At 44.3% G+C, this 24459-nt stretch overlaps 1 protein-coding gene across 3 annotated transcripts in view; it reads right to left on the reverse strand.

Annotated features, from left to right (window-relative positions):
• The window catches only part of BICD2 (BICD cargo adaptor 2), a 1042429-nt gene that overhangs the window by 269178 nt on the left and 748792 nt on the right, over positions 1-24459 (reverse strand). For all 3 annotated transcript variants that reach the window (XM_044078150.1, XM_044078149.1, XM_044078151.1), the window contains exon 5: positions 19959-20975. In XM_044078150.1, coding sequence (XP_043934085.1) covers positions 19959-20975 — 1017 coding nt within the window. The remainder of the gene's footprint in view (positions 1-19958; positions 20976-24459) is intronic.

Raw genomic sequence — 24459 nt, forward strand, 5'->3', positions numbered from 1 at the left:
AATTCAGGATAGCAAGCTGTGAGGCAATCTTTTCCTGAGCCCCAGCAGCAGAAGGATCCTGGACTACTTCACCCAGTTCCTTGAGAATATCTCGTTGAAGCCTGGTGAAGTGACAAAGGTAATTCAGCGAGCATAGCAAAGGCCGCTGAAGTAAACATCCGCTTTCCATACCTGTCCATGGTCCTAGAGTCCTTGTTAGGAGGATGGACAGGTACTGAAGGATCCGCCAGTTCCTTCTTAGTGGCCGCCACCACCATAGCATCCACAGAGACACCTTTGGAAAGGAACTGTTTATCCGACGGGCCGTAATGAACTTGGATGGTCTTCTGGGGACAGGTTCCACAGAATCTGGAGCGCCCACGCCTTCCGAGCCACTACCTGCATGAGTGGGTCGAAGGCGGAGACACCCAGGAGGTGGAGGGTCGGGATCCAAAGCCTCCAGGTACACCGACTCATCCTCGGAGGGTCAATGGAGGCCAATTCCCCTCTGTTTGAGGAGCTCAAGGATGTCTGAAAAGGAGACATCCTCAGAGGGGACCGTGGGAACCCTCCGACTCATCTAAGTCGGTATCAGATGTAGTAGACTCAGGGAGTCTGTGCGTTTCCTCTTACGTCCTCTTCGAGGGGTTCCCCTGCAGGGTCAGGAGAAACCTCGGAAGAGGAGGAAATTCCCAGTGGGGAAACCTGGGGCGATGGATCCCTGGGCCTGAGAGCAAGAGGCTGGCAAGAGGCATCTGCAGGCACTGATGAGGGAGGAGCTAGAGGGATGGACCGTTGACCAGGCTCAGAGGCCAGGACACTCCTCATCACCTCAAAGGCTCCTCTCCCCGGGAGACCAGAACATACCCGCTCGAAGAGACAGGAATGGTCGGCTCAAGGAGAGAGAAGGCTCCGAGGCGATGTCGGCGCCGAGCTTACAAAGCGAAGCCCGAGAGGGCGAGCGGGGCCGGACAAGGGTCCGATGCCACTAGCCCCCTCGGAGCCGACAGTGGAAACCTGATGACCGGATCCCTCCAAGGAAGGTCTCGAGGAGATCGGAGCCGAGGACGACGGAGCCGAAGGATGTATCGGCTCCAGCATCAAACAGTCGCTGTCCCAAGAGCTCCGGCTCGAACTCTGGTGTGGAGTCGGAGGAGGAAGTTCAAGAATTGGGGCTATAGTCAAGTCTGTTGAGGCGGGCTATGGAGCATTTGGGCCAGTGCCTGAGACTTCAACAGCCTGCTTACCACCCTCTCCAAGTCGTGGTCAGACAGCCTGGAAGATCTCGAAGATCGGCTCCGATGGCTCCGCTCCGACAAAAGAGGAGATCCCGGAGCAGTGGATACTCATAATAGAGGGACCAAACCTCTTACGGGTGAAGCCATCGGGCCGAAGTCCCTAGAACTCCAGATGGAGCCGAGGATTTCGCCCGATGTTGATAAAGTGTCGGCTCCAGCGAGCCGACAAGGCCACAGTAGTCAGGGTATCGGAGCCAGCCGCACCGAACCCACTACTCGAGTAGAAGAAGCATCGACTCCAGCGGCCGATCGCTCGACGGAGCGGAGCCACGGAGGAGGCTTGGACACTGTAGCCTGAGCCGGTGGCTTAAGAGGTTTTCCTGACCCTGATTTAGGAGGAGAACCTTCAGGTTTAAGTAAACCTCGGAGGATGAGTTTGATCCTCCTTTCCTGCAGGACTCTCTGGCTAAAAGCTTGTCACAACGCACAGGAGTCCTGCAGGTGCAAAGGCCCCAGGCAATAAACACAAAGTGTGACCGTCTGTCAGAGACATTTTCTGACAGCACTGGTCACACTTCTTGAAGCCTGAGTCCTTGCCTTCTTTGACATCCTAGGAGGATAGAACACAAACAGTCCCAACAAACACACAAATTAATCCCTTACACAAACACACAGGAAGGGATAACAAAAGGAACTAGGCCTGACTAAACTACTTTAGATTAAAACTTATAAAAGTTTATAAAAGGTTGAAAAATAGGGAATAGGGTGGGCTGTAACTAATTACAGACTACACTAACACTAACAGGAAAAATAAACCCCTAACTACACTTTTTCTTATTTGACTAAGAAAAAACTTACCTCAGCTGGCAAAGGAGACCTCTTTCGCTAAGCGGCAAACGAGATCTGAGGTAGTTCCGCCTTGCATCATGGGATATAGGGTTGCCTCGAGCTGGTAAAAGGAGTTCTCGAGCTAAAGCAAGTGCCGAGTCGGAGCCGAGGATCGGCTCCGAACCCATCCAGCAAGAATGAAGGCGAGATTGACAACTTAACATCTTTGATTTGACATGGTCTGGCAAGGTCTGCTCCTTAAGCCAAGCATGCCTTCTCCGTACAAAACCTGTGACTGCTGCCCTGCAAGATGCTTCTAGGGCGTCAAAGCCACACTGCAATGTATGCTTGCTGACTTGGCTTGCAGAATGCATAAGCTCATGCAATTCTTTATTTTCTGCACAGTCTGTAAAGGTAGCTATTTTTTTCTTAATAAGTTCCATAATATGTTGTTGGTACTTCAGCATGTGAAACTGACAATTCAAAGCCCTAATGGGGAGAGTTGCAGAGGTATATATTTTCTTACCCCATCTGTCCAAAGCTCTGAAATCCCTGTCCGAAGGGGTGGGATTCTTAGCTGTAGTTGCTTTGATACCTTTAGGCCCTTGGGGGATGACCTCTGGGTCAGAAGTAGGATTTTTGAAAAGGAATTTGTGAGAGTCAGGTACTCTGTAGTACCTGTCTGGTTTCCTTGGAGCAGGGAGTAAAGTATCAGGAGTTAAACTGGATTCCATAAAGACATCATCCGCAACATCCAGGACTGGTGGTATTGCTAAAGGCCTATGTTGTGGCAAATCTAGAAATTCACTGAGTCTCTTTTTGGACTGAGGATAGTCTTGGCATTCCCAGTGGAAATGCTCTCTTAAAGTATGTAAGGTTTCACCAAAAGAAAAATCCTCTGGAGGAGAAGCCGAGGGAATAGATTCCTCTGCATCTGAATCCTCATAAGCAGATAAGAGCATGTCTTCATAATCAGATACCTCAGTCGTCGGATTGGTCTGTTGAAGCTGCTGGGGACAGGTCTCTTTCTCTTAGCAGGGGAAGGCTGACTTCCCCTAATCAGCATAATAAGGTGGTCTGCCATTTAAAGCATTTGATGTTGTGGCAAGGGAGCAAGTGCATGAGCTTTGGTCATCGCTTTTTTAGACGTAGTGCATACTCTTGGCCTTAGAAACTCGGTAGTTTTAGATGGAAATGAAGACACAAAAGAAGTTGTTTTGAGTTGAACATCGGTAGTGAGAAGAACTTCCTCAGAAGCTGGTGCCTGCTCCGTGGCTCCGACCCATCCAAGGTAGAGACATCCGCAGGTTCTGTAGTCGAAGAAAAGTCTCGCGGCATACCAGATTCTGAACAGGTCTCGGTAGAAGCCTTCGAATCCACTGAAGCGGGCATCAAGGGCTGCGAAAGCACATCACTGAGTACCGGTGAACTGGCGAGTAACTTAACGGAAGCATCGTCGGCAGCTTTGAACCTGTGTGGTGTGTCTCTGCCTTTATCCTTGCGTTTTTTCAGAAGATCAGTAGTCAGATGGCTTACCGAAGCCATTTTGGAATACGGAGATCGGGAATGAAAGCATTTAGCGACAATAAGGGCCCGACAATGAATAGTTTGGGTGTTGAACAAGGAACAAAACAGACAGCGAGGTACGTTGTGGTCTGGACCTAAACATGTGACGCAGTAAGAATGGAAATCTCGATGTGGTATTTGCTTTTCACAGGCAAGACAATTGCTAACTTTTTTCTGACATCGGTTAGAGCAAGACAAAAGGGTCCCCAACGGGGTATTTAGCTTTAGAAGACTTCAGGATAATTAAATTCGGAAACGAAAACTCAGGTAGCGGCAGGCCGGCACTCGTGCGAACTGCTCCTGCTTCAGGCTCCTCGGCAGGAAAGACTGATGTAATGGCGTCGGCTGCCTGTTTTTATAGCCCTGATGACCTGACGTTAGTCCTGGAGTGACAGCAACCGACGCAGAAATACTAGGTCTCTGGTATTTGGGCTGACTGAGGGCTACCTGCAGGCAGATAACCCAAGTGTGATGACTGCAACAGTGAAACACAAAGAACATCTAGGAATTCCAGGATTCTCTTTTTAGACTGAGGGTAGTCCTGACGCTCCCACTGGAAATGTTTCCTTAAGGTATTCAGGGTTTCACCAAAGGAAAAATCCTCTGGGGGGGGGGGGGACTGAAGGAATGGAATCCTCTGCATCAGAATACTCATAAGTAGTGAGGGGTTGGATGTCTTCATATTCAGATGCATCAGATTCATCAGACTCTTGTTCAGACAAAACTACAAGGGACATATCTCTTTTCCTTTTGGAGGGGGTAGCTTGGCTTCCCCTTATCAGCATGATAAGGTCTTCAGCCATTTTAAGCATTTGAGACTGAGGCAAGATAGCAGGTGCCTGAGAGTGGGTCGCCAGTTTCTTGGGTGTGGTTCGTACCCTGGGCCTAAGAAACTCAGTAGTTTTAGAAAAAACAGTAGTCACGAAAGATGTCGGTTTGTGTCAAGTTTCGGTAGTGCAAAGGACTTCCTCGGAAGCTGGTGCCTGCTCAGTGGCTCAGGACCCATCCAAGGTTGAGACGACTGCAGGATCCTTAGTCGAAGAAGAGTTTTGCGGCATACCGGACTCCGAAAGGGTCTCAGTAGCGGCCTGCGAATCAACAGAAGCAGGCATCAGGGGCTGGGAAAGCACCTCACTGAGTACCAGAGAACTGATGACTAGCTTAACGGAAGCGTCGTCAGTAGGTTTGGACCTGTGCGGTCTGTCTCTGTCTTTATCTTTATGTCTTTTCAGAAGATCTGCTGTTGGATGGCTTACTGAAGCCATACTGGAATTCAAGAACTGTAAACAAAAATATCTGGCTACAATAAGGGCCCGACGACTGATAGTTCTGGCGTTGGACAAAGCACAGAAGCAACAACGAGGGACATCGTGGTCTGGGCCTAAACACATGATGCAGTAAAGAATGGAAGTCTCGGTGTGGTATTTGTTTTCCACAGGCGAGACAATTATTAACTTTTTCTGACATCAGTTAGTGCAAGAAAAAAAGATCCCCGTTAGAAGACTTCAACTTCAATTTGGTAGACGAAAACTCAGGTAGCGGCCGACCGGCACTCGTGTGAACTGCTCCTTCTTCGGGCTCCATGGCAAGAAAGACTGATGTAATGGTGTCGGCTGCCTTACTTTATACTACTGATGACCTGACATCAGTCCTCACGCAACAGCAACCGATGCAGAAATACTAAGTCTCTGGTATTCAGGCAGGCCGAGGGCTACCCTGGCAGGGATAACCCAAATGTGATGCCTGCAACAGTGAAACACGAAGAAAAAGAAGTTATGTACCTACCATAACGTTCCATGTTAGTGGTCTTCTTCTCGCCTTCTTTCTTGCTGGTTGGGTTCGGAGCCGATCCTCGGCTTCGACTCGGCCATCTTCAAAAGCTCGAGAGCTGCTTACTGGCTCGAGGCCCCCCCTATATCCCATGATGCCTGGCGCTAGATACCCAAATCTCATTTGGTAAGTCTAAATGCAGACATAATAATAAAGGAATCCTATCCTAGGATGCATAAATCCTACTGGAGAAGACTACTACTCAAAGGAATAGCCAGAGAAGACTCAGCCAGTGAAAAATTAAGAACTCTTCTCGGTCCACTAGGATAGGGGGATGGAGGATGGGATGCAAGAAGAAGACAACTAACATGGAAAGTTATGGTAGGTACATAACTTCTTTATGTTAAGTTGTCTATCTCACCTTCATTCTTGTTGGTTGGGACAGCGTCCCTAGCACCTAAAATCCTGGGTGGCTCATCGGAAAAGACTCTTCAGAACAGTGGAACCAAAATCAGCTCTGCTCCTGGAAACCAAATCCAACTTATAATGCGAAATGAAGGTATGTGGGCTGGCCCATGTAGCTGCAGCACAAATAGATTCCATGGGCAACCTAGCCTGAAAGGACACCGAAGTAGCTAAATCTCTGGTGGAGTGACCTTCTGGTTTAACTGGCAATTCTTTATTCCTGAGTTGATATATGAATGTGATGACAGAAGTCAACTACCTGGATAAGGTTACCTTCGAGACCGAAAGACCTTGTTTACCTACTGCATAAAACAGGAAAAGTTGATCTGATTTTCTAATGTCTTTGGTTCTATGCAAATAAAAGCGTAGCTGTCTGTGAACATCTAAATGATGCAACTTATATTCCGCCCTGTTGGAGTGGTTAGGGAAAAACACAGGAATGTCTATGGATTGATTCAAGTTACTCTCTGAAGAGACCTTAGGAAGGAAGGACGGATTAGTCCTAAGAGCAACCCTGTCATTGTGGAACACGAGATATGGGGGACAGATAGAAAGAGCCTGTAGTTCCGAAACTCTTCTGGCTGAAGTAATAGCTACCAGAAAAAGGGTTTTCCACGATAAGAACTTCAATGAACAAGAAGCTCGAAAGGGGGAAAAATTAGAGAAGCTAAAATCAAATTTAGATTTCACGGTGGTGGAGGATCTCTCACTGGGGGCCTGAGCAGAGTGGTTCCTTTGAGAAACGCTTTACGCAGCTTATGAGACATGATACTGTTTTCCAACAGGCCAATGTGAAAATTTGAAATTGCAGCTAACTGAACTCTAATTGTAGCGGAAGCGGACCCAGCATGGAAGAATTCTGCAAGAAATTCTAAAATATAGTGTACAGGGGCTGAAAAGGGGTCTATACTTTTAGCCTCTGCCCATGAAGAAAAACGTTTCCACTTACTAGCGTAAGTTTTTCTGGTCGTAGACTTGTGTGATGACAAAATGATTTCGTGCACAGAGGGGGAGATATCTGGAAGCCTGTCTAAAGTTGGAAGTGGAGCAACCAAGCCAAGAGCTGGAGAGAGTGTAGGGATTGGTGCAGCCCGCCCGATTGATGAATCAGGAGAGGTCTGGAACTAGGTCCAGAGTCCAAGGCTGCTCGAGAAGATAGTGATGCAGGAATGGGAACAATATTTGTCGAGGCCAGTAAGGAGCAATGAGGATCATTTTGCAACCCAATACGGTAGCTTTCTGAATTAGCTTCGGGATTAGGGGAAAGGAGGGAATGCATAAAGAAGTCCCTGAGGCCAATCATGGACTAGAGCGTCTCTGGGGGAATGCCCGGGAAGTGGAAGGAGAGAGAAGAAATTGCTGCACTTGCTGTTGAAGGGAGTTGCAAAAAGGTCACAGCAAGGTTGGCCCCATTTGCGGAATATTTGATCTGCAACTACCTGGTTCAGAGACCACTCGTGAGGCATGAGAATTGCTCTGCTCAGTCTGTCTGCTATGACATTGGACCTCCCAGGGATGTGCGTTGCAATCAGAAACCGTTGGGAAGAGATCGCCCACTGCCAGAGTCTGAGTGCTTCTCGACATAGGGGGTAGGACCTGGTACTGCCCTGCTTGTTGATGTACCACACTACAGACATATTGTCCGCTTGAATTGCAATGGTCCCGGTAGGAAGAGAGTCCTGAAGAGCCTGCAACGCTAAGAGCACGGCCCTCATCTCCAAGACATTTATGTGCAGATGGTACTCGTGAGGTTTGCCAGGTGCCTTGGACTGTTCTGCCCTGATAATGCCCCCTCCACCCGATCAGGGAGGCATCCGTGGTCACCGTAGCAACTGGGGGGGGGGGGAGAACGAATGGTCTGCCGTGGAGAACTGATGTGGAGACCATCCACCACGCAAGGTGCTTCTTGCATGCTTGAGTGATCATAATCATGTAAGACATGGGAAGTTGCTGGAAGGACCATTGGGTGAAAAGAAGTCACTGGAGAATCCTCATGTGAAAACGAGTTAGAGGGACAAGTACGATCGCTGCTGCTATGAGACCCAGAGTTTGAAGGACAAACCTGGCTTGAATTCTTTTGTATGCTAATAAAACCTTCACATGCTGACGAATGACTAACACCCTGTCTGGTGGGAGGCTCGCTAACATGTCTTTGGTATTTAAATTTGTGCCTATAATGGTGATAGAATGACAGGGCGACAATGCAGACTTTTCAAAATTTATTGTGATATCTAGCCTGGAGCAAGTGTCGATAGTGCAGTCTCTGGCTCGCAAAAGGTGATGTCTAGTGGTAGCAGTGAGGAGCCAGTCATCGAGATATGGAAACACCTGGAATCCTTGCCATCTCAGATGAGCGGTATCTACTGCCATACATTTGGTAAACACCCTGGGGGCTGTGGTGAGACCAAAAGGCAGAGCTCTGAACTGATAATGGCTGGCTCCCTGCCGGAAGCAAAGGAATCTTCTGGAGCGTCTGTCCATTTTGATGTGGTAGTACGCATCCTGAAGATCTATAGAGCACATCCAATTGTCCTGACCCAGGAAGGGCAAAATGGACTGTAGCGTGACCATCCAGAACTTCATTCTTTGTACAGGCCTGTTCAGTCTGTTGAGATCCAGAATGGGTCTTCAGTCCTCTGTCTTTTTTGGTACCAAAAAGAACCTTGAGTAAATTCCGGATCCTTGTTGGTCTGCTGGGACTTGCTGGATGGTCCTTTTTCTTAGCAGTTTTGATATTTCTTGAACTGCTTGGTCCCTTAGATTGGGTAGAACGTCTGGAAGGGACTTGTTTGACCTTAAGGGGGTGCGAACGAAGGGAATTCTGTAGCCCCCAGATATGAAGGACTGTACCCATTTGTCTTGTGTTATATGTCTTGCCAGGTTCTTGGGTACAGCGATAATCTTCCCCCGACTGCCTCCAGAGGTGGGCAGCCGGGCAACCCTTCAGGGATGCTGGAAGGGCTTCTCAGAGAAAGATTCGCTGCTGCCCTGATTTTGCAGACCCCCTCTGCCACAAGGGCGGTGTCTGTTATTGTTCCCTCCTCTGCCCCTGGATGGGAACTCACCACGTGTGTCCGGCAAGGCTCCCTGGGATTTCCGGAACCACATCTTTCCACTCTTTGACCCTTAGGATATGGTCTGGAAGGAGTGGAAAAACGGACTCCTACAGCAGAGAGAGTCTTGCCTTCCTGCTCACACCTGGTAAGGGTATCTTTCATCTGTGATCCGAAGAGAGAGGAACCATCAAAAGGGGTGATGGTGAGACGCTCTGAAAGGTTCCGCAAAGTTATATAGCCGCATCCAAGCGTACCTCCTTAGGGCCACGCCTTTGCCAGTGGCTCTACTCGCACCATCGGCTGCATACGAAATGAGCCTCATGGAGGAGTTTACCACTGAATTAAGAGTTGCCAGGTGGGAGGCTGCCTTAGCCTGGGCCCCCTCAGCTAATGGATCTAGGAGGGTATCTCCAAGCTCTTTCAGGAGATCCCTCTGAAGACAGGTAATTCAGGGACCGCATGGAAAAGGTTGCTGAAGAGAACATCCGCTTCCCATATCTGTCCATCGTCCTGGACTCCTTGTTAGGGGGATGGACAGATGAAGAAGTTTCAGCCAACTCCTTCTTTGTGGCCGCCGCTACCACCATGGCATCAACGAGGACACCTTTGGTCAAGAATTGTTTGTCCTGCAGTGTAGTAATGAATTTGGCAGGTCTTCTAGGGGTCGGTTCCACTGTGTCTGGAGCTGTCCACGACTTCCGAGCCACCACAGACATCAGTGGGTTGAAAGGCAGAGACGCCCAGGAGGTGGAAGGTCAGGATCCAAACGCGTCCAGGAATACAGATTCATCCTCGGAAGGGCTTAGGGTAGTCCAGTTCCCCCTCTGCCTAAGCATCCCAAGGATGTCTGAGAAGGAGACATCTTCAGAGGGGGATCTTGGGAATGCTTCCGACTACTCTAAGTCGGTATCCAACGTGACAGACTCGGGGGAGTCAACATGCTTCCTCTTGCATTTCCTCTTGCGAGGTGGCTCCTCTGAATGATCAGGGGAGGCCTTGGAAGAGGAGGATACACCCAAAAGAGTGTCCTGGAGCGCGGGATCCCCACGCTTGGGGTTTGGAAGAGGGGCAGAGACTGACGCAGGCACCCTAGGGGGAGGAGCTGATGGGGTCGAACGTGGGACTGACTCAGGGGCCAGTACACTCCTCATCACCTCAAAGGCGTCCCTGCCCGGACACAGAGAGGGCTCCGGTTCCAAAGAAGCCAGAACCCCTCCCTCACCGAGGGGGACGGCTCCGAGGCAGATGTGGGAACAGAGCTCATCTGAGCCGAAGCCCCGAGGGGGAGAGCGGGGTCGGACAAGGGTCAGATGCCACTTGCCCCCTCGGAGCCGACGAGGGAGTCTCGGCATCCAGATCCCTTCAGGGAAGGTACCATGGAAGGGATCGGAGCCGACGACGGAACCAAAGGAGAGGGTATCGGAGCCGACGGTTCCACGACTTGAACCCCAATGAACTCAGGCTCCGAGCTCATAGGATGAGTCGGAAGAGGAATATCTACAACTGTGGATGGAGCCGACACCTGATGAGGGGGGCTGGACAACATTTTGGCTAGGGCCTGCGATTTTAACAGCCTACTGACCACTCTTTCCAAGTCATGGTCAGAAAGTCTAGAGGACCGAGAAGAGTGGGATGAGCTATGACTACGCTCCGACTGGAGCAGAGGTGACTTCGGAGCCTAACGTATCGACTCCAGAGAAGGAGACCTGGATCTTTTCCGACTCTCAAACGGCTCCGAAGAACATGTCAGAGCCGACTGGGAGGGAGGAACACTGGTTCCAGCTGGAGCAGAGATGGATTGTATGGCTTCACCCAACGACGGCTCCGAACTGGGAGCCGAAGGTTTAGGTGGCCTGGAAGATTTCACGGGCTGAGCCTTCACTGGTGAATCTTGGGGTTTAAGCAAACCCCCTCAGGATCAATTTGTTTTTGCGCTCCTGCAGGACTCTTGGACTGAAAGCATGGCAGATCGAGCAAGAGTCCTGCAGGTGCACGGCGCCCAGACAATAAACACAAGAAGTGTGACCATCTGTCAGAGACATCTTCTGACAGCATGAGTCACACTTCTTGAATCCGGACGGTTTAGGATCCTTGGACATCCTGGAGGAAAACCAAGGATCAGAAAAAAAACACACAGAAAATTTAAAGTAACTAACCACTAAAAATTACACTGTACAGTTACCACAACCAAACTACAGCACTACTACAAACAAAAAACTATAGTTAACTACCACTAAACACTAACAGTGATAATAAAATATTTTTTTTTTTTTTTTTTTTTTTTTAAGAAGGAGATAGAGAGAAAACGTTATCCTCTAACTTAAATGGAAAACCTTTCTGAGGTAAGGAAAGGGAGAGAAGGGGGGGAGGGGAACTCTCTAACTTAAACGAGTTTCTTGGGGAAAAAGTAATCGGGATCTAGAGAATACTAGCTAGAATACAACAGTCTAATATAACGACTAATTCTACACTAAAAACTAGCAGTTTTGGCAAGAAAAATACAATAATAACAAAGTTTTATACGACCTGAGCCAGTAGAACAACCTTGCAGCAGAAGCGGCAAACGAGATCTGGGTATCTAGCGCCAGGCATCATGGGATATAGCGGGGCCTCGAGCCAGTAAGCAGCTCTCGAGCTTTTGAAGATGGCAGAGTCGGAGCAGAGGATCTGCTCTGAACCCAACCAGCAAGAATGAAGGCGAGATAGACAACTTAACATCATCTGTTATTGACACTTAAAACTCCGTGATTATACAAAATTCTTATTTATCTGTTAGTTTGTTAACTGGGTAGATGGGCTTGCCCTTGGACCCTTTTCTGCCATGACCTGCCACAATAGCAGTTAGACAAACTGAAAGATGTAGAAAACTGCATACATAGTAGATATTTTCATGACTAACGGATATAATACAGAAAATTTTATAAAAAGGTACAATTTGTTGAGAAGTATTAGACTATCGTGCACGCACACACACACACACACACACACACACACACACACACACACACACACACAAAGTTATGCTAGCAGAATAAATGCACAACACATATGGTACTACACAAACAAAAAGGAATAAAAAAGAAAAATGTAACTACACACTTACGGATTACTAGGTATTTACAGAACAACGATATACATTCTTTAGCTGTTGTAGTAAGTAAGGCTTTAGAAAATTGTGACATTGGAGTGAACTAAGTTCTGGTATATGTTGGAGGTGCACTTACACCTTCCCGTCTACATAATGTTACAAGTGGTAAGTCAATGAAATAACATGAGATTTCACAAAAAAAAGCGGCACAGAAAAAATGGAATAATTATTAAAATGTTTTCTTTGTATGCACTACTGTTGGTGTTGGATTACAGAGGAGAAGAAGTGCACTGTAATAAGAAAACTTGATATTTGGGTGCAATTGCCATTGGCTGTAGCTCTTGTATCAGCTGTGAGGCTAAATCAGTGCATTAACTTTCTTCCATAAATCAGGGGTATAGCTTCAGGAAACCAGGATTGTGTCCTGTGGTCATACAGTGACTGGCTATGAAATTTGAAGTTAAATACTTATACATCACACCTGTGGAAGATCCCCTGTTTGTTACTATGCCTTAACATGAAGTCCCTCTGGCAGGATTGTCTTCAAGTCTTGATATTGTTGGCCCTAACAATTAACATTACAATGCTGTTACACAAAGAGTACGCTGTTAATCTCTGCCCACTCATTTCATGTAGTTGTGTTTCTTAAGAAAGATTGTAGCACTGTACTGCACAATAGTGCAAAACATACCCTGTTCGGGGTACACGAGTTCAGCCAACAGTTCTTTGTTTTGCTTACCATAACTTTGTGGTGGAGAAGTGACCTTTGCCCCTTCGTAGTCTGAGTTGTTTCATAACGGAGGCCATTAGTCTGATGCCACATAATTAGATAAACAGCTTTTTGTGTACTAACAACTGAACCAATGTATAACCAAGTGATGTATACATAGTGCATATAGGCTCTTAAGCATAACAAGATCTAACACTCTACAACAGTGCTGCTTTTTAAGAAAATAAGAAAAAGCATGAATTCATTTTAAAAATGGCACGTTATTTCCATCAAAAAGCCCAGCACTGCACAGAGCTAACAGTAAAATCACATCACTTACTCAGATCCTGAGGACACGGGCAATCTGGAAGCAAAGAAAATTAAGCTATAACATCCCCCCACACACTTTCCCTAAATTCCCAGATTTCTCACTCGTATATACACCCTCCTCAAATCTCTCAAGAATAAGCCCTCAAAGAACTTTCCAAAGCCAAAACAGCACTGCTTCTATGGGACCAAACATGTCAGGCTGTCCTCTGGCAAGCCTGAAACAGAACATGTCAGACTCCCTACAGAGGCTATTCAATGTTGTTGTTGTTGTGTCTTTTGGCTTTTCTCGGTTAGGGGTCGCCACAGCAGAACTCCGGTCTGCTAATGATTGGTAGTTGACTTTATGTGCCGAGTTACCAGCCCTGACGCACAACCTTTAACGAAGGTACGCCCAGTCACGCATGTCTCCACGCAGAAGACGCTCTAGCTGAGAATCGGACAGCGTCTTACTGTGAGGCGACAATGCTACCGCAGCACCACCACCACGATATCAGCCTCTAAACAAATTTAGTGTGTGATAAATGAAGGGTGGCAACAGTCATCCCCCTGCACAAAGGTGGGATGTCAATGGACGTATGCAAGACCCATAGGCCGGACCAGCCTTATCTGTAAGGCTACTGAGAGGATCATAATGGAAAAAATAAATGACATACATAACCTACAAACTATTAACCCAAACCAGTTCAGTTTTGTCAAGGTCAGATCCTGCCTACTTAACCTGGTCAACGCCTTCAAAAAGGTTACAGAGGCAATGAATGAGGGAAAATCAGTACACACTGCATATCTTAATCCACTGCTGGTGTTAATATTTTGGGGGCTATCAGCAAAATCAAGTTGGGGGGCTCCCTGGACAATTCCAGTGTAATTATCACCCTGTCACTGTCACCCTTCAAAACCAGCATTTTAGTTCATGCTGCAAAGCTTTAAAAGTAGCATTTGCTAAACTGTAGTGACACTGCTCTTCCTTTATGACAAGACTGCGTACCGCATTATGTTGGCCCATCTCACAGTGGGTCATTCACAGTTATTGACATTTAGCTGCAAGGATGATACATTACAACAACTCTAACTACAGGGCAGACCTACGTGAAATGGTCCCCTAGACACTGCTCTTATTTCACTGCCCCTCCCACACAAACATACACACACACATAGTGCTCCCCTCTGTTCCCCCATCCCAGACTCCACACACCATACATATTACTCTTTTCGTCCTTTTTCCCATTTTGCCTTACTCAACAGCTTTTCAAGAAGCCATATGCATTTTTTTTTGCAAAACCTTTTCATCAAATAATGGCTTGAACAGAAATTAAGCAAAGAAATTCACTGTTGCTGTTCAACTTTAGTTTTACTTGCATCCTTTCAAAACAAATTACCTGGACAAGACAGTAAAATAATAACCATTTAGGAAACAACTAAATTAAATTGGGGCTCCAAAAGCCATAGGGTTATAGATGCACTGAGGTGCATTTTAGAGCATCTTCCCAACCTTTCAGTCCAATGTTGGCTTGAAGAAAAACCATGAATAAAAAAAAAAATCAGTCTTTTTTTTTTTTTCAAGGAAGGCATTAGTTGTGCCCAAAGTGCAATGTTCAAAACTGACAAAATAGTGGCACACAATAAGGAAATGGAAAAATAATGAATACAGTAATGTACTTCACTTTTTTGTTCCTAGACAGTACATTGCCCCTGCACAAACTATATTAACCTTTGCGTACCTCTGAGTATGTAATAAAAGTAAAAAACAATGACTACAATGTACCCAGCCCCAATAGAAGCTATAATGGCCACTTGTGCACACATCTAAGGTTTGACTGTGATAAACATTAAAGAGGTAATGTCCATACCCTTATCTCCACATCCCAACCCAATTTACTGCACCCTCTGTGCATACCTCTTGAACAGGGCTGGTTTTAGAATAGGTGGGGTTGAAGGCAGAATAGGTGGGGTTGAAGGCAGAGGCCAGCATTAAGTTCATGCCAAAACCCATTTCTATAGTCTGAGGTGTGTGGACCACAAGACCTATAGAAGCTATAATATACGGATACATATAAGGGTCTGAATGTTCTGTGATTACTTTTATGCCTTATTTTTGAAGGACAGAAGAGTTATGTATGTGCCTATCATTACTGTGTGTATACACAAAATCAGTGATATTTTTAAAAAATCACACACACACCCAGGGGCATGCGGACTCCACATAGAAAAAGCTGCAGCCAATAACTCAGCCACACCAAAGCACTTTGAAATGGCAGTACTACTCACTATGCTGCAGTGGCAATGAACAGTTACTTTTACACACATCCTCTCCTTGACAAACCACCAAAGACAGCCACGTATCATGTGTAAGGCCTATGTTTGTGATGGTAAGTGAAAAATTATGGCCAGCTTACACACTGCAACCATGCCCCCACAAGCATAACAGGAATAATGTTTGTACTAGGAAATTAAATAACTTACAGCCAGCCTGTTATTCTTGCAATGCAAAATATGCGCATGCACACACAATGTACTTCTGTCTGCTGAAATCAGTGCAAAACTAACATTTTGCACTGATTTCAGCACACAAAAGTACATTGTGCAACATGACTACTGTCACACCAGATCACTGACTGTTGTTTAGTAGTTCTCATACAACAGCAGGATTAAGACACTTCTATTTACCTTGTTGAAATGCATACCTCTCATTGTCCCTGATTTTACCTCATAATTTTGCTCTGTCGCTCGTAAAAAGTTTGATTTGCTAGTAAATCATTCAGAATTGCAGTCAATAAATCCAGACATCAGAATTTCATACTTCTTATTGTCCAAAAAAAGTATGCCAATGCAAAATGTGTTATTCTATTAACTTTTTAAGTGAATTATAGTAATATTTAAAAAGGTTTATGACTTTGAGCCTTTATTCTGCTATTACTTTTGGCTTTGCCCAGAATTCATGAGCAAAGAAGTTGAGTTATAGCATCTGTTGTTCTGTCAGTATTTAGAAAACTCCCTGTAAGAGAAAAACATTCCTTAAAATTCTGGGTTGGTAATCTCTAGCACATATCTTACTTATACTCATTCAGAGATTACTGGCTTTATTCTAACAGAGTCATATACCAACCCTCGTTTGGATAGAGACTATAATCAGAAAATGAATGATCCGTCTTTCCTATTGTTTTCCTAATCAGCAGCAGACAGAGCTTTTGTGGGCCCCCCACACAGTCAAAGACAATTAGTGGTCTCCTATAGCCACAGCAATTGCAGGTGCCTAAGACTAGCTACAACGTTAGTAAAAGGGACTGTGGCATTGGTAAAGCATTCAATGAAACTGTGAAGCCCATTACATGATGAACCAATGTTACTATAAGCAGAGGTTTCCTTGAATTTTAAATGAGATATAAATAAAAGTTACCACCCACCTGGTTTATTAAGTATAAAAGACTGCTGTACTAGCTTTTGGTGGTTTGACAAACATGTAACAAAATATCAAAATAAAATAACTTGCTGTATTTGAGGGGCCCCCAGGACCAGGGGGGCTTCCAGAGACTGCAGGGTTCGCTGCTGCCTAAAGCTGGCTATGTCTACAGCTTGTATACAACTTTTGCGTGGGTGGTTGAGCATTTACAACCTCTCTCTTTCTAATATGGACAGGAGTCCTGTTTCCATGTAAAATTGTAATGAAGCAACAACAGTCTCAAAAAGGAAACACTGCAGATCCGGGAGGCTACTGAAGGCAGCAGACAGACGTGCACAGCTGAGAGAGTTTATCATGGTACTAAGAAATAAAAAGCTGCATGAACAGACAAAGACAACATAATTTCTTGTCAAATAGAGGCAATGGAAAATTATGCTGACAAGTTTTAAATATATGGGTCATCGTCTCACATCAAAGGGACCGTTTGCAAAAGTATTACTTGATATAAAAAGTTTACAGCATGCCTTGTACTGAGTTACGGTTAATCGAAAAATGATCAGTGCAAAGTAATGCATCCTAAGCCATGCATTACTTATAAAACAAATAAAGGATATATTTTATAACTAGGACAAAGGGAAATGTGTGGTTGAATAGCTTTAAATATGTCAAGTGGCACATACTCTGAATAAAGACCTCATGGGAGCTAGCAGTACATCTAGTATGTTTCTGTTGTTTACAGAGCATTCTTATGGCTATACAAATGCTATACCAACATCCGCCAAAACACAAGAAATACCCACTGGTGCACACCTGTCAGCAAACAAACACTCAACTTGGCATGGCAGCAAGAAAAAGATCTTGAAGCATCAATATTTAAATACGTGCAGTGGAAAACTGTTTCCAAGTAATGTGTATACTCTACAGAGAAATTACATAAGAAGACCATGCTTTTGCGGACAACTGCAGAAAATTACACTGACAACAAAAAGGCACTAAACAAGCAACTTCTGATAAACCTGAATTCCTAAAAAAGGATTACTATTGCACCAAAAATTAAAGTACTAAGGAAAGATATGACTATTGATTTGGTACTCTTTAGAAGAGGATTTAAACATGGTCAAAAGTAGAAAATAATTAAGGCAGGGGAGCCTTCTGCATGTTATAACACAAGTGATATCAGTGGCCAATAACAAGAGGCATTATCTGCTAAGTTTTGAACACAGGAAATGAATGTCAGAAATTTTAGGCATTCTGATTTTATTTTATGTTTAGCAAACTCATTATTTTCTGACAGTATGGCAAATAAGCTTTCTCCTAGCTTAGTTCTGCAACTGTAATGCATCATACTTTCTATTTCCATTGACCTGATGTGTATGTGCAGAATTAGAAATGTAAACAAATGTATGAAAAAACAGTCTAGAACTGCCAAGTTATCTGCTGTCCAGCATAACATAACATAACACATTACCTAAACTGCAGACAGCTGTATGAAGCAGCTTTGCTATCAAATGCTAAATCGAACTTTTCAAAGTAATACACAGTAAAAATACCGGATATGACTGGATTGCCTTTGTGACATTCCACTTACTACTGAATTATATACACTACCGCAGCAATAAAACAGCCAAGAGAAACAGAGCTAACCAGGTACAGATTATTCAACCAGGAAGCAGGCTTTACCCTTGGCCATTCCTTCCTGTCACTTTACTAGCCAAGGCTCTAGATCATTCAGGTATATTTGTAAGTACATCCACATTTCTTTTCTGGAAGTATTCGCAACACAACAGGAGCATTTACAAAAATTTCACGACTCTGCAATGAATTAATGTGTTGCTTCCACGTACAGTGATGGCATTTTAACATGTACTGTTACTTCTATAGCTGGGGGTTGAACAAATTCTTTGGCAGTTACACATACACTGTTCAACAATTTGGAATAAATACAGCTTCCAGAAATAATCCCTTAGCTGATTAACACTGCAGACTCACAGTATGAAGAAAACACCTTGCATCTTGCAGCTGTTAAGGAAACATGAAATACCCTCAACATTTTCTCAGACATTTTAGAAAACAGATGCCTGTTTGAATCTTGTAATGTTTCTCTGCATACATGTGCAAAATAGCCATACATGCAGAATGTTGACACATTTTAAAGGTACTCCAACAAGGAAATGCTTCTTTTGTCAGCAGTAATACGGCTGACTCCCAAAAGATGGAGGCACTTCACATTTGGTAGTACAGCCATTTCTAGGCAGTGCACACCTTGAATAAATGAGAAGGTACAGCAGTGTAGTGACTCAGCACTCAAACATTAGTCCTGTCATTGCAGCACCTAAACAATGCCTGCTGACAGTCCAAGACAGTTTGCTTTTGCTACATGTAATACACTGCAGTTTGTAAAGATGCTATTTTTGCTTTTGAAAAAATATATCTAAATAAATAACTGGTGCTTTTTTGTAGAATAAATATTTCCAAAACTGTCCGCAGCTTCTTAGATGCACCATACATTTTAGAGCAGTTTTCTAATGACAAAGTTCTTTTTTTTTGTTGCTGTTTAATTACTAAACTAATAAAGACTCCATTCTCTCTAAGCAACGATTTGTTTAGCACTCTAAAGCTTAAACATTAAAAACTTGTATAGCAGTTGCCTGCACCAGTGGAGTACTACAGGGATAACTCCTTGAATACAGACCAATAGATCTGCCTTCAATTTGCATCTCAGGTGCTTCACGGAGCACATGGAGAGAACAGCAGTGCTCAACAAACCTTGTGGTGGAGGATGGTGGTCTTGGCCAGCTGCTCTGCTAAAAGCCTCTGCTGCAAGCATGTCAGAATGTGGGCAGCCAGTACATGAAGGATGCAGGCATGATTGTCCAAGCCAGTGACATAAGCCCTTGTCAGTGCATGTGAAGGAGCACACAGGCAGAGACATAACAGCACAGGCAGTCCCTGCAATGAAGCATGCTTGTGTCCACCACGGAAGGGGTCAGGAAACTCATTACAAAAAAAAAATGCTCTCAGCTAGGATGCCTGCAAGGGCACAAGCAACTCTCATGTCTGCCTGTAATACCACCCACTGATCGTCTCTTGCCTCAGAGGATCTGAAGACTTCCTATCACTGGGGAATGAATGGGTACCCAATATAGGAAGGAGGAAACTGCATTCATGAATATTCTGACTTAACACTCAATATCTTTTTATGAAACACAATTTTACCTATACTGTGAAATTAATATTTTATCACACCATATTTTGATGAAATATGCAGTGCACAAGACTATCTCTTGCTTTACACAAGTAATGCAATAAAACTGTATGTTAACATTTAAATTGAATGAAATATCTTACAAGTTATTTGGGAAAAAAGCCACACAGTCATGGTTCTAGTCTATAAACTAGTGGGGGTGTCATAAAAGTGATACAGCAGCATTTTAACGAAAACTAACAGATGTTTGAGGGTTTAGAGACCTACTAACTTATGCACATTAAACACAAAACACTATACATAAAGCATAAGGAATTCCTTTTTTACCTGTTTATTTGCTTTTAATACAGTTCTTAGTGTTGCAATTTGTTCCCTCTTGGTGCTCAACAGAGATTTCAGTTTTAAAATTTCTTCCATGAGTGCTTCTCTATCTTTGTCCCCTGTTGGCCCAAGTTCCTGTGTAGCAACTCTCTGCCTAGAAAGCTCAGTTGTTCTGTCCACAGCTGCTTGTAGGTGCTTAATCTGATCACGAATAATAGCAATCAGGTTATAAATATTCATTGGCTCCTTGCGATGATCAGAAATAGGTGACGGCAATGATGACACTGGAGATGGGATGTCTCCATTTCCATTATCAATCTTTCCTAGCTCTGTGGGGAACAGTCCTTTAGTCAACAAAATTGGTGACCTTCGACCCCTGCCTTCTGGGCTGCTACGTGCTCCTTTACCTTCTTTGTAGTAGTCAAGCATGACCCTATTTGGTGTCTCATTGTTACACATACATACATGATTGTAAAGGTTGGCCAGCTCTTCACTGAAAGTAACAAGTTCATCCTGGGCCACATTAAGGCTTCCCTGCGTCTCTCCAGCCACATCACTCACCTTCTTCAATTCCTTTTCTAGCCTCACAACCTGATCTCGGTCCTGTCTACTGTTTTTATCCAATAATGTAATCTTCTCTGTTAGCACCTGAATGTCACTTTCACTTCTGCTCTTCAACTCTGCATATCTCGTCTCACACTCTTCATAATTGTCCTTGTAAGTTTTAAGTTCATTCTTAAGGTCACCGACTTCTGCCATGGCAACCTTATATTTGCACTCCAGGATCTCTGGCCCATTGATGTCTACCTCATAATAATCCCCGTCTTCGTGGCTGTCTCGTTCCTTTTCATTGTCAAGTGCAGACTGACGCTCTTTGCTGGCTTGCAGTTTCTTCATCGCGTTGAGATTTTCTGTGAGCTGGCTGACTTTCTCGTGTTGTTCTGACAGTGCTCCTCTTGCATTCTCCAACTGCTTCTGTGAGTCCTGGAGTGTAGTGAGCAAAGATACCTTTTCTCTTTCCACCTGAAAGATAAACAAATTCATGTTGGTGTAGCCATCCATAAACACAATCTACACACTTACAACAGGCAGATGCATTCATTTTAAGTACGAAGCAAACTGTTTTAGGTGTAGAAATGTGTCTATTTTTCCTAAACCTCACACAGCAACAGAAAGAATATACATGGATATGCCTGGGTATTACAAATCAGTCCTTAGAGCCTTACACTAAGATATTAGAACACAAACATGACATTCAGAAAGGCAAGGCTAAATTTATAAATGATCACACTGTTCCTTTTCATTATGACAACATGTAGCTTAATGCTAATACTAGACCCAAAATGTCATAGCCTCTTCAACAACTGGTAAGTCAACTAGTCTCAGTGGATAGTTTTCAGACATAAGTTTGGGTTTTAGGGCACAGAGTTATATACAGTAACTCCAGCTATAACATACTTCATAGTACTGGATGCCAGTTTCTAAACCAGTCTTCTTCTTTCAGCTTCTCCCGGTTAGGGGTTGCCACAGCGGATCACCTGTCCGCTCATGATTGGCAGTGGAGTTTTTCAGTGTCAAGTTGCCAGCCTGGCGCCCAACACACACACACACACACAGACACACACACACACACACACACACACTCACACACTCACACCTAGGGCCAATTTAGAGTGTCCAATCCACCTACAGCATGTCTTTGGGATGTGGGGGGAAACCGGAGCACCCGGAGGAAACCCACGTGACCACAGGGGGGACATGCAGACTCCACACAGAAGGCACCCCAGCCAAGGATCGAACCGGAGAACCTCTTGCTGTGAGGCAGCAACGCTAACTGCTGCACCAGTTTCTAAACCAGTATGCCAGCAAAAAGCACTGTCCTGCTGCATACTAAAGCCACCACCAGTTGCTTTCATGGGACTTTACAGGCAAGCACACTACAATACCAAGGAACAAACAAGGAGATAACACATACTACAGTGTCAAATCATGCAAAATTAAGGTTAATAAGGAGCTTCACTGTGCAGCAATGATGTTAAACAGCACAAAACAAATATAAGAATTACTACTGCCTAAAAACATCAAATGATGCAGTGACACTGACATCAGGTCTAAAGTCAAATAAAATATCTGCAATGTTCACCTTCTCCCTGAACTTCTGTGGCTTCTCATCAGTGCAAAATTTACTTTGTTTTTACCTCACACTGACCATCTTCAAGTTCTGCTTCTTCATCACTGAATAAAACCACTTGTTTTTGTTTAGGAGAGACAGTTGGCTCATATGATCCCTGAACAAGGCAACAGCCTTGTGGCTCATTTGTTTGGTGAGTAGGGTAACAGCCCATATGCTCATTTGTTCTTCCTGGAGGCCAGAGCCAGATGTTGACAGCAATCTATCATTGCTCATGAGGTCACTCCCTATCACTCTGGCCTTATCCACTCTCCACATTGGCTTGTGACTATTATGAACTACTGATGTCCTGGGACAATATATGCACAAATCATACATACATGTCCCAATACCCAAGTGACTGTGCAGTACAGCCATCACCCTGGCTATTAGTGTTGCAAAACAGACCTCCAGGCTACTGCTACGGACAGTTTGCAGTTGGTCAGACTGCTTTCCTCCTCCAGGATAATGAGCTGACACTGGCATCTTACTCTCAACCCTCTGCCCACCTCTTCCAGCTCTCAGTGCTACTAATCAGTTGGGGGCATTGTAAGGACTTTGTCCTTCTTTAACACAGAGACAGGCTTTCTATACAAATATTTGGAAGTAAGCTGCTTCAAATGAAGGGTACACATCACAAAAATGCCCTATATCTCAAGGTCCATTGCATGAAGTGCTATGATGTTCACAGTTATATTCCTATATACTATTTTGCAGTGGAAAAGCACTTCAGAGTTTCTGCAGGTATAAAGTGTGTCCTGATAAGCTGAGGACAAGTTGACCAGTACTGTGTCCAACTCTGTGCCAGTCAGGATTCCTAAGTAGGAAGCAGTAAGGAAAAACTGTAAAAGGTGGTACTGCTATGCAGGGGTACCTAAAAAAACTCACCATTTGAGCTAAAACATAAACAGCATGGGGAGACTGCAGTTGAGTCTTGAAAGAAACAATCCTCCACATAATGTCTCTCTAGTGTCTTAATGCAAGAGTTGTCCTTCTGCAAATACTTAATTATGGGTGCACCTTCTTACTGAAATTATCCGTTTGTATTCTGAAGAGAAAATGAGAGTTACACCAGAAGGCAAGGTATTTAAAGGCGATAAATGTAACTAGTCTGAGTTAGTGACACCAACACTCTTTTTCTTACCTAGCAGACAGCAGATATAACTAAGATCACACATTTGTTTTGACAGTACAACTTGTGTGTGATAAGCTACTGATATAGTCCAAGTCTAAGTCCAAGATCCTTAGGAAAGATAAATTCCATTAGTATCTAGAAAGAACTGAGCGAAAAAGTTCCATATCATCTGCAATGGTGATATTATGGTCTCCATTTCCAAGGAAAAAAGAAGTGGAGCAAGCAATGATTATTTTCGGACAACCCAGAAATCAACAGGAAAAGATAGAACCTGACTTTAACTATGAACCACCTGTTCTTACTGTGAGCATGGAACCAGGTAAAAGGATAATAAGTGAGCACTGTTGGAACCTGTCAAGCAGCATGCTTACAGTCTTTAAAAGTAAAAGTATTTTTGTAATGGTTCACAAACACTGTAGCCCCCCCCCCCCCCCCCGAAGACTCTCACACAAGCCTTCCAAAACAGTGGCATACAGAATTTGATTACTAAAGATCTGATACACAGTGAGAGTTATTTCAGAAAAGAAATTATACCCATAAAAATAAAACCTCTGTTACAGTATCAGGTAATTTACAAGAAGGACCTCTCCTTGAGAGGTCTTTGGTTGGGTCCATCTTCTCCATGCTCATCATTTGGCATACACACTGAAAATCTTATATTCGGGGCTTTCTGTGTACCCATACTGATGCATACACGTCCCTATTATTTCGTTGAAGAATTGGATCACTGAATGACATTTCGGATGGCATTTTATTGTACATGCTGTCCGCTGAACCATTTTGACTGAGATCACATTATGGTGGGGATTTGGAAATTTTCCCTTTTCCCACTGTAGTGTAATCTTGGAGTAGGTATATATAATTAGTGGGGGGAGGGTTAGGGACCTCAGCCCCCCACCAGAGGGAGGTTTGATGAACACCATTTCCGAAGAAATGTCATTTGATGATCTGATTCTTCAATGTAATAATATAGACCCCATGCATACTATGGCACAATATATGCGTAACAGCATGTGCTCTGTAAATCTATCATTCTTACAAATCAAGAAAAGGGAGTGAGAACCTGATACCTAAAATACTGACGAGTAATATACGACTTAAAAGGAATTCTAAAAAATGAGGTTAGTGGAAGATAAACCCATCTGCAGGGGTATGAGGTAAGGGTATTCCTCACCCTTAAGAGAAGGTTCTGTGGTACTTCA

The sequence above is a fragment of the Protopterus annectens genome, chromosome 7.part0 (genome assembly GCF_019279795.1).
Source record: "Protopterus annectens isolate FY-2018-M chromosome 7.part0, PAN1.0, whole genome shotgun sequence".
Classification (NCBI taxonomy): Eukaryota; Metazoa; Chordata; order Ceratodontiformes; family Protopteridae; genus Protopterus; species Protopterus annectens.